Source organism: Bicyclus anynana, chromosome 9 (genome assembly GCF_947172395.1).
Source record: "Bicyclus anynana chromosome 9, ilBicAnyn1.1, whole genome shotgun sequence".
NCBI classification, from domain to species: domain Eukaryota; kingdom Metazoa; phylum Arthropoda; class Insecta; order Lepidoptera; family Nymphalidae; genus Bicyclus; species Bicyclus anynana.
In genome coordinates this window covers 1,605,728-1,616,888 of record NC_069091.1, presented here as the reverse complement: position 1 = coordinate 1,616,888, position 11,161 = coordinate 1,605,728, and the positions used below count along the sequence as shown (strand labels likewise).

The 11,161-nt window shown below is 33.0% G+C and overlaps 2 protein-coding genes across 6 annotated transcripts; one reads left to right on the top strand and one right to left on the bottom strand.

Annotated features, from left to right (window-relative positions):
* Window positions 1–176: 176 nt before the first annotated feature.
* On the top strand, window positions 177–11,098 carry LOC112043034 (acylglycerol kinase, mitochondrial). Of its 3 annotated transcripts, none has more exons than XM_052883667.1 (5): window positions 177–425; window positions 520–700; window positions 1,603–1,720; window positions 2,029–2,792; window positions 11,072–11,098. In XM_052883667.1, exons 1-5 carry the CDS (start codon window positions 316–318, stop codon window positions 11,081–11,083), a joined length of 1,185 nt encoding a protein of 394 aa, XP_052739627.1. In that variant the 5' UTR covers window positions 177–315; the 3' UTR covers window positions 11,084–11,098. The 3 variants fall into 3 exon arrangements, with proteins under 3 accessions (XP_052739627.1, XP_052739626.1, XP_023934093.1); XM_052883666.1 differs by lacking the exon at window positions 11,072–11,098 and adding an exon at window positions 3,974–4,015; XM_024078325.2 differs by lacking the exon at window positions 11,072–11,098 and having other exon boundaries at window positions 2,029–2,875.
* Window positions 3,028–9,902, bottom strand: LOC112058570 (uncharacterized). 3 transcript variants are annotated; one of them, XM_024099510.2, is made up of 7 exons: window positions 7,009–9,875; window positions 6,694–6,753; window positions 5,419–5,749; window positions 4,236–4,934; window positions 3,732–3,883; window positions 3,399–3,572; window positions 3,028–3,215 (listed from the first exon to the last, which is right to left on the bottom strand). In XM_024099510.2, exons 1-7 carry the CDS (start codon window positions 9,708–9,710, stop codon window positions 3,068–3,070), a joined length of 4,266 nt encoding a protein of 1,421 aa, XP_023955278.2. In that variant the 5' UTR covers window positions 9,711–9,875; the 3' UTR covers window positions 3,028–3,067. The 3 variants fall into 3 exon arrangements, with proteins under 3 accessions (XP_023955278.2, XP_052739622.1, XP_052739621.1); XM_052883662.1 differs by lacking the exon at window positions 3,028–3,215 and having other exon boundaries at window positions 3,459–3,593; window positions 7,009–9,902; XM_052883661.1 differs by lacking the exon at window positions 3,028–3,215 and having other exon boundaries at window positions 3,468–3,605; window positions 7,009–9,902.
* Window positions 11,099–11,161: the final 63 nt, after the last annotated feature.

Sequence of the window (11,161 nt, the reverse complement as noted above, 5' to 3'; positions counted from 1 at the left end):
TAGTATGTGGAACACTTAAAACTGTGGTCGTGACTCGTGAGCGTGATCGTTGTGCTCGCTTAGTGGAACGAAGCCATGATATCCATAGCGTAGAGTCTTTGGGCTCAGACCTTCATTTATCGTCTGTGCAACTGTGTGTAATCTGTGGACATTATTGACAATGACATAACAGCAGCTGTTATTTAATCGGGAAGTTCGGGAACTAAACTTCAACTTTCATTTCAACTATCAAGTTCAAAATAAAATCTGAAAATCTGACTAATTATTGAAACTAACATTAAATTTAACTTTAATTTAACCATACTTTATAACAAAATGCAACGTATCATCAAAATAGGTAAAACGTTACGTAATAATTGGAAGAAATCAGTTTTTGGTGCCGTTGTGCTGTTTTATGGAGCTGCTACAGCGAAAGAGAAATACGAGTAAGAAACAAAATTAACTCCATGTGCTATTTAAATAGATATAGTTACGCTAGTGGTATAGATGTAAGTAATGTTTTTTTTTTTTTTCTTTCAGAATAAATATCCTGATGCAAGCAGCATGTAAAGAGGCAGTCAGTTATGGTGACTCTGTTATTCCAATTGATAGGAATCCCACTCTAGTCACTGTTATACTCAACCCTGTAGCCAACAAAAGAAAGGCGAAGAAGGATTTTGAGAAATATTGTGAACCTTTGCTGCATCTTGCTGGATTACAGGTTGAAGTTTCTTATAAATACCTACTAGTAAACACCCCATCTGTTCCTGAATGAATATGGGAATACAATATAGCCAAAAGAATTTTCAAAATCAGTTTAGTGGATCCAGAGATAGGAAGAAGACCTCTGTATAATATTAAGTATTTACCTCTTTACAATACTAAATATAGTTATAAGTAAAGATATTTTAAATATATTGTGAAAATTGATCCATTTAGGGCTATGGGATATTGATCATTTTTTGAACAATAAAAAACAACAAAACAAGCTTATACAAAATTCACATTAATGTAAAGGACTGTATACTTTACATATTTATGTGTCCGGGATATAGCCTGGAGGGAGATCTTGTTATAAAGTATAAATTATGAAAATCTTGGGAAAAAATTATTGTACTGATTACATACATGAAGAACATGCTTATAACTTGTTACTATACAATAGTGAAAGTAAATTGATTCAGCCATTTCAGAGTAGGTAGCTTGCACAAACAAACATATAAACAGACAAAATAGGTATGAATTGTTTTTAGAAAAAATATTAAATTTATTGTATTTTATTATATGTACTAGCTGACCCAGCAAGTTTTTTTGCCTTGTAAACATTTTGGGGCAGACCACCCTTATCATTTGAAGGGTATGAAAAATAGAGGTTAGCCAATTCTCAGACCCACCTGACAAGCACACAAAATTACATAAAAATTGGTCAGACCGTTTTGGAGGAGTTTGGTAAAAAACACAGCAACATGTGAATTTAATAATTTAATTAAATGAAAATTCATTAATTTTAAGTAAGTAGGCTCAGATTACAAGCACTTTTGAAACGTCAGTTGACTATCTGTATAGAAAACAACCTATATTTTAGATAGATATTTAGCATTTATACAATGTTCCATCTTGCAGGTAGATGTGATTCAGACAACTTCGGAGGGCCATGCTAAGGAGATAGTGGAGACCTTACGGGGCACTGAAGCTATTATTGTGGCCGGTGGAGATGGAACTGTGTCTGAAACAGTAACAGGTAAGATGGATTTTTGAGTTTTACAAAAAGATTTTGTTTGTCCATACAAGGACTAAGGGGGTCAGTTCCCCCCCCCCCCCTTATAGATATATTGCCACTACTAGTGTGAAGCTCCATGCTCTTGAATCTACATAAAAATGATATTTCCTCTTCTTTCCTAGGCATTTTCCGCATAATTATGATGACATTTGCTCATCCTCCATGATACTATTCATACTTCTTTACGAGCCAGATAGAGAGTCCTTCTATTGGACCTTACAAAAAATCTAATAAAACTCACTAACAACAAAAACATTGTTAATTTATAGGTCTGCTCCGGCGAAACGACAATGCCAACAGATTTCCTTTAGGTGTCCTTCCATTGGGCAGAACAAACACACTTGGCAACACCCTATTCCCGGGCGGTGATGGTGTATTGAGAGTCAAACAGCTCATACAAGCTTGTATGGCTATTATAGAAAATAACACGACTGTAAAAAATGTAATGAAAATAGAACCAATAGTAAACGAAGACGAGGTGCCAAGCAAGCCAGTTTATGCTTTAACTTCTATAGAATGGGGTGCATTCAGGGACACTCTTGCCAAAAAAGACAAATACTGGATATATGGACCTCTACGTGAATATGCATCATATATTTTCAATGGCTACAAAGATTCTTTATGCTGGAACTGTAGCGGCACTTTGAGGTACACCCCACCCTGTTCAGGATGCAGTAACTGTTTAAGAAAGAAGCCAGAAATTAAAAGAAAATGGTTTTTTATGCCAAGCAACCAAGCTGCTCAAGAAACAGATTTGACAAGTCTTCAAAACCCAGAATGTACAATGACCAATGAGTTGTGTTTTAAAACATGTGATTTTAAAATAAAACCAAATGTTACAGATGGGATACCAATTTTATCTATTGGTCTAGGCAAAAATCAATACAGTTACATAGAATTTGTGTCTGAAGGTTGGAATCGCGCTAGAAATGGAGATGATTTACCCGAAGTTGTAAAGGCAAGGACTGTGGAACTACAGCCATTGGATAGTAATAAAGATTTGGTCCTCGCAATTGACCAGGAAGAGTTTGAGGTAAAGCCAGTTAAAATAACTCTGTTACCCAATATGGTTAAGTTTTTTTGTAGATCTGAAGTAAAGGGTTGATAGAGGTATGACATATGTTTTATTAATTTCAAGTTCAGGCTTCCCTGCAATATCTTTGGACTTCACAACCCAATTTAATATACCTACTATCAAAACTGATTGCTATATGACAAAGTCAGTCGATACAGTAATATTAACCTGTTGAATTGAAACGTACATTATTTGTTTAGAAAAGGAATTTATTTATATATCAAAACTAAAAATTACAATACATTTTGTCGCGCGTATTCCCATATAAAGATGGCCGCTGTGACGTGTACGTTCAGTGACCGGACAACGCCCTGCTGCGGTATTTCCACACAATAATCCATTAAAGGAAGCAGATCACATGGTACACCTTCCTTTTCATTCCTAAAAATTAAATCTAAATATATAAAAGCGAAAATCCACTCATCATAAAATTTTTAAAAACAGCTTGAGTTACAAAAATGAGAGTTGGCAGTTTATACTTAGTAGATGTCTGCTAAGAACGCATATTGCGACGGCAATTACGCAGGGCCGGATTATGAGATGCAAATTATAATATTTACTTACCCAAGCAAGAGTATAGTTTTCTTGGGAAACTTGAATTTTTGTAGATTCATACTGGATGATGTCTGTTCTGCTGCAACCGCAGTATAACCCTCCGATTTCTTCATCATCAGGTATTCTTTGAGTGGTTCTCCAGGACGAACTTCCTCCACAGTCACCCATCTTTCGGCTGAGACACTATAACATTAAATAGACAACCTGAAATTGTTTCTGAAACATTAACAGTAGGTACAGAGTAAGAGTACATGTTATCGTTCCAACTTCAATAAACTATTAAACTGTAGAACTTATTAGTTAGCTGAAATAATGCAAAAAGAAGCCTGTGCTATCACATACCTTAACCCTTGAAATTGCCTATCCTGCATATGCCTAAGGCTGTCAACAACATAGGTTTGCACGCCAAATACTTCACTTGTCCGCGCCATTCCTCCTAAATTGGGCAACTTGTCTATGAGAGATGCTACCACTATAAGCTCAGTTTTTTTGTTCTGAAAATAAAAATGCATAACATATTATATATAAATATTTTGTCATCCATTAAACTGATGGGTGAAGGTCGTTTCTAATTCGGATTTTAGACTACAACGACCACTGTCAGATGGTAATAATTATGAAAGGGACCAACAGTTTAATGTACTTTCCGAGGCACGGGGATGTGGTATCACCAACTTACCAAATCAGGCTGAGAATATGAACTGAAAATTTCGAATAAAAAAAAAACTCTTTTAAAACATGAAACAGGACCTCGTGGTTTGATATCACAAAGTGTAACTACTGGACCAATGAGGCAGATAAGTATATCATGTTTTATCAAATACAATTTAAATTAATAACACTTACTTTATTTTCATCATCATATACTAAGATATCACTCATATTTTTCCAAGGTACATACTTTTTCTGTATTGTACCTGTTTCTTTTGAGTTATCAAATTCTTTGTTAACAAGATTTACATTTCTCTTAATTTTAAGCATATCTGAAGTTGACCGACGTTTTACTTTCCATTCACTATAAAATACATCATTATCATCTAAATTGAAACTGTCATCAATATCACCAAAGACATTTCTTAGAAAACAATCCTCAGCAATAGCATTACTAGAAACATCCAATAATCGAGGTAAAACCCAGTATATTCCACATGGTATTAAGTCTTCAACTATGTCAAAATGGCTGGCATAATAATCATTTTTAAGTTTCTTAAAACTCTTGTCTCCTGCTTTTGCAATCTCTTGTAATGTGCTATTTATAACTTCAATCATGTATGTATACTTTGAAGTATCTAATTTGTTTGTGTGTAAATGCTCATTTGCTTCATAAAGTACAGATGATAAATACTGAGCTTGCAATCGTATACTGAAAACTGGGCCCATTATATGTGTTAAAAGAAACTCCATCAAAAAATCATATTCCCTGCTGAGACAAACGTCAGCTTTTATCTTGTGGTTCACAATCCAATACATTATCATAAATTGAGAAGGGAGTGGTACATTGTTTGATTTTAATTGATTGACAATATCTTCATGTATGATACTTTCCTGCAAAACATTTTTATTTAAACTTAAAACATTTGTATGATCAAAAATTCATAATTCATTTATTTCAATTAGGCTTAGTTTACAAGCACTTTTAAACTGTCAGGATTATGCTTAGACCGTATTATGACGACAAGGATTCCAAACGCGCCTTTTGATCACGAATTGTATGCTCTGAGATCTATTAGGTAATCACTGTGTAATTTGCATACTAAATTTTAATTCTGAACTGAAATTGGGTTTCGGTCGTAAAAGTAGTTCCCCCCCCCCCCCCCCCCCCCCTATATAGATTCCTGGCTACGTCCATGTTTAATTTGTCCCAAAGTTTATGATCTTAATTCTAGACCATTTCTGCACATGATTTGGTTGTTGGCCGCCTTATTTTTTGATTAATGATATGTCTAATATTAGGCAGTTTAGGCACACGTTGAAAAACATAGAATAGAACACTATTATTAAGTATATAATAAAAAATAAATATACCTACCTTTAAATAAAAATACAGTGATATGTACCATTCAAGGCATATTCTTTCAAAAGGCTGATGAGGTAATCTGCCTAGAAATTCCATACACCAAAGTGCAGTATTTTGGAAATTCACATTTCTAGATTTCAGCAAAATGAAGAGCAAGTTTTGAAGGCAAGCCTGCAGAGCTAGTTGGTGACGAGAATTACTATGATATCTCTGTTTGTTTTTAAACAATTCTTCTGTCTTCTTGATCATAAAACAAGTTAACGTGTCAAGTATGTCAGGATTAGAAATTTTGCTCAGTATAGACACAGTTAATAACTGTATGTGTGAATTGAAAAAGATATTTCTGAAAAAAATGCAAACAGATGTATATTGCCACAAACTTATCTGACCAAAGTGAGGGTGTCACTGTTGTAGCGATTTTGGTATAATGTTTTGCAAAATGGTAATCGATGATGACCTCTGTTCCCGTTTTGATCACCGGGTCAGAAAAGTTTGTGGCACTATCTCAGAGCAATTACCTTCTATAGGACCTGCCTCGCTAGAGGTTACCCTTCTTGCAAAAATATCTGATCATGATCAAACATTTTCATACAAACTGCCTCTATAGAAACAATGTTTCATTGTGTTAAAATTACGTGTTTGTGGATAACAATTTAAAATTTATAGTTGTGTGTGAATCGTACTGACGAAAGAAAAAAAAACAGCTGGTTTATTCTTTACAAGTTAGCCCTTGACTACAATCTCACCAGATGGTAAGCGATGATGTAATCTAAGAAGGAAACGGGCTAACTTGTTAGGAGGAGGATGAAAATCCACACTCCTTTCGGTTTCTTCACGACATCGTACCGGAACGCTAAAGCGCTTGGCGGTACGTCTTTGTCGGTAGGGTGGTAACAAGCCACGGCTAAAGCCTCCCACCAGCCAGACCTGGACCAATTAAGAAAACCTCAATCAGCCCAGCCGGGGATCGAACCCAGGACCTCCGTCATGTAAATCCACCGCGCATACCATTGCGCCACGGAGGCCGTAAATTAAGTTGTACAACTTAACAGCTACAATGTCCTACAAATTGCGTGTTACATTACATTATCTCGTTCCGACGCTCTGAAATTTTCATTTCCTGGTAACTCTGTTAGCTACCAGAATCAAGAATTTTCGTAAATAAAAAAGTTGATCGTCTCATCGGGATGAAGCTACTTACGAAAAATTAGCTTGTTAGTAATCTGGTGTACAAAATTTTCTAGCGATCCCTGACTATTAGTTATTTTATAATCATAATTTACTTACTGTTTGTCTACTCCATACATTCGTTCTTGTAATATTTCCAATAATGCGTTTTCAACAATTCTGAAAGTTACGAAATTAAAAATAGTCAGAATATAAAAAGAAATCCTTACAAATACTTTTAGTATGGGCGGAAGTTGAAATTATTTTTCAATAAACTATTCCTTTAACTTAAAATTACCAATTAATATTTCATATTATTTTCATATTATTTATTTATTATTATTATAAACCTACATGAATGAGTATGTTTCAAGGGACTATGTAGCAATTTTCAGACAAATATATGGGTATTGAAAACTGTTGATATTAACTTACTTATTGTCTTTTTTTACAATTACTGGATTCAATAAAATTTCACTCAATACATAGACCATATGGTTGTATTTAGATATATTAATTTTATTAAGTTGGTTGACCAAAATGTATAAAGGCATGTTTTTAATTTCTGCATACTCTATAATTTTACTACAGTATAAAAGTACAATATTGTTATAGAAAGGATTTTCTAACAAGGCCTCTTGTGTGATCAAAATTATGAATTCTTTCATACAAATTGGGTATTGACTATTTGATCGTATTTCCTCTATTTCTGTCCACATTCTGTTGAAAAATTTAATTACATCAAATTTAATATCTTTGTTGTCTAAAATAGTGGGAAGTATTCTATTCATGATTCTGAGTATCCATTTAAGACATCCATATCCACCACTCTCTATTACCACTTCAATAAATCCTAAAATGTTTGTTTTAAAGTATCCCCAGTTCATCAAAATGTTTACTATTTCACATGATTTTTCATAAAATGCATTTCTTAGTCTTCCACTATTTTCTTTATTAAAATTTTCAGTCAGTTTAGCATTTACTATGATTTCCAAAACCTTTTTCACATCTAATACCTCTTGTTTATAATTTTTGAAGATCAATGGAGAGTTTAATAAATTACATAACATGAAATTGCATAAAACTTTCTTATCTACAGTAGTATCATTATCTTGCAAACAAAGTATGATTGTGGTATACAATTTCAATACAAGTTCAATCTCACTGAAATTGCTTTGAATAGCTATGACATAATCTAAATTTTCAAACAAAAATGCTATCTTCTCAACATCCAAAATGACATCACTAATTAAAATGCTCATAACATACTGCAGAAGTATTTTCAAATTTTTTGCTGCATGGAAATTAATTTTCTCATAAATACCACCTTGTTTTTGTAATGATCGTTTGTACAAATGGGCTATAAAAATAACTTCATTTAAATAATCTATCTTATCAGCATACTGTCTTTTACTTATATCTTCTATTTTCCGAACTATATCATCTATAAAGTTTATGAAATCTGTGTCTTCATGTTCTTTAAAGTACAACAAAGCAAAATCAGTATTAGCATGTGATGATGATATTTGGTATAAAAATTGAACCATATCCTCTGTTGGAATATTTATATTACATTTTATAAGTTCTTCAAATGGCTTCTGAAACTTTCCATCACCTGAATGTGTAGTATTATCAAGTTGTAAACAGGCATATGCTGGAATATATTTTTTCCAATGTAGTTCTTTACAACATTTGCTAATCAACTGTGATATGTTTAAGTGTATACATTTTCTTATAATCACATTATTGCATGGTATCTTAGATAGATCACTTATGTGATTTATTAAAAATTCTTGATCATTTTTACATAGTATTCTATCAAAATTAGCCATGATTTTTGTTAAATGGTACAGTGGTACTGGTGACCATTTAATTAAAGGTAAAGCTTTTAAAATTTTCATTAATGTTGTATCATCTTTAATAACATTATTCAATTCATTTTTAACAATTTTCCATTCATGTACGTGATCAAATAGGACTATATCATTAATGACTTCCAATATTTTTTTAGCTTCTAAAACATTTTGTATACCAAACTGGAGGTGATAATGCAAACATTTAAATCTTACTTCTGTATTATCATGCTTAAGGCCAATATTAAATGCACAACTTAACCAACAATTTCGAACGTCTTTAACAAGCTCAAACAGTTGAAGAGAAGGTAGTACAATATTACTCTGCTTTTCTTCTAAGCTGTCTAAGAGTATAAAATAATTGTCCCATAATTTTTTTAAATTGACTTTGTTATTTTCAGTCCAAGCAAAACTGCTCTTTGATGATATTTTAACACTCCTTTTGGTCTTTATAATGTAATCTATAGCTCTTTTAACTAAATACAATGACTGTTTCCTTTCAAAAGCATCTTCTGAACTCAGCCCAAGCAGTATAAAATCCCAAAATGTATTTTCAGAAACGATTTTTGATTCAATTGTAATTTCAGAGTCGGCTACAGGTAAATAATAGTTGGATAAGCAACACAAAACTTTTAAAAATATTAATACTTGGTCATCTTTTAATTCTTTGAGAAAATCCCAAACTCTATCAAGGATATTGTATCCTTTTACACCAGTGAATAGTCTTGGCACAGTATTTGTTAAGAAATATATGAATATTTTCTCATCTTTACTATGAATGAGTTGTTCCAGAGGTGTATTTAGAAATGGTAAAGACAAATTAGAATTACACTTTATAACTGCATCTAATATACTTCCACATATTTTTAAATGCAGAAAACTTGTTCTGAGCTTATCTAAATCAGCGTCAGCGCATATACCATTTGTGTGTACAGGTAAATATATTTCTGCTAATATTTGCTGTATTAAATGTTCAGACTTGAATATGACTGTGCTTTCGTTCAATGTAAGTATAATGGTAATAATTTTACACACAGCATCTGCATTCTCTTCGTTAACGCAAGTTATAAGCTTACCAATGAAGTGGTATTCCAACTCATTGTCACATTCACTGTCCTCGCGAACATTTATAAGATGTTTGTATTTTAGCAAATGAAGGAAGTTATTTAGGTGCTGAGTAGTAAAGGTGGTTCTTTCCATCAATTTTTTTGCTCTTAAGTCTATAACTTCTTCGTCTAAATCGAGCAAATCCAAAAAGGACAGAATTTCCTCATTTTCATTCATGATGAGGTTACCGGTAGTACCATCCAGTAAATATTATTATACTATGAAATTAAATCAAAAATGATAATCTATTTAAATGTTACATTAGTATTTTCTTTTAATTGTGATTAACATTCACAAAAAAGCAAGAAACTTCGCTTTGCTAAAATTTTGTTTAGCAACAATCCATTACATTAATTTACTCTTTGGCAACAATGCAGGCAGGCAGACGAATTGACATTGACATCTAAGGGTGGCCACTCACTGGCAATTTTAAGTTGGCCGACTATCGAACAACTAAGTTGCCAACGCTTACAACTTAGTTGCGCAACTTTTTAATTTGTATGCTTAGTGGCACCAAAAGTTGAACGGACCCCAATAGATAAACGTTTGTGCTAAAATCCTGAAAATAAAATAAACTATGCTACTTACACTTACGCAATATTTTTACCCACACATAGCAATGTTTTCACTTTATGTGTAAATACAAACATAGGCATATTATTTTTTTAACTTGTAAGCGGATAAAAACTAAATTTCTACTTTTTATCTTTAGCCTTTTCGGTTAATAATCATAGGACATATTATAGACTAATATATAAATGATAATATTATTAGTTGAACTATTATAGAATACAAAATGTTCATAATTAGGTTAGGGCTCAGTGTTCAATTACTGTGGTAAATCCCCAAATTTGGCAATCAAATTACTTTTTTATAACTTATTGGGAACTAGGACTTTTCCATTTCGTTTGGTCAAATCTTGATTATATATGTTAGTTGCGGCAATTTAGTTGCTGTAGATGTGCGGACTGTCATGTATCGCTATACCTGTTAGTATACACGGCAACTTCGTCGGCCAACTAAAAGTTGCCAGTGAGTGGGAGCTCTAAGTCTGACAAGACGTTTTGTTTGACCGACACGTCAATGTCATAAACCAAGACCAAATACCAAATTAATTACGAAAATAGATCTTTTTTAATTCTACGGTGCTACTTTCCACTAAGCGAACACAACAATTACGTTCACGACCACAGTTTTTCCTATCCCACTTGCTTGCGAGCGTTGCAATCATAAACATAAGTGGAATGGATAATAATTTTTTTAACAAAATTGTGGATGTATAAAAGATTAATAAATAGTATCTACGAAAATTACCGCGCTGACCCACCTGTAAAGGGTCTTTGTAAGCGAAATAAATGACTAAAATGCTATAGAACGGTTTCAGCAGTACAGGAGTATTTGAACGTTCTCATCGCTTAGTGGAACGTAGGCATAATGCTTTAATCTGCCCTAAGATGAAATAGAAAGGGACCTAACTCACTAGATGTTACCATTCTGTCAAAGTATAAGATCAACGATCTTTTATTTATTCTTTACAGGTTAGCCCTTGACTACGACCTCACCTGATGATAAGTGATGATGCAATCAAACATGGAAGCGGGTTAAGTTGTTAGGAAGAGGATGAAAAT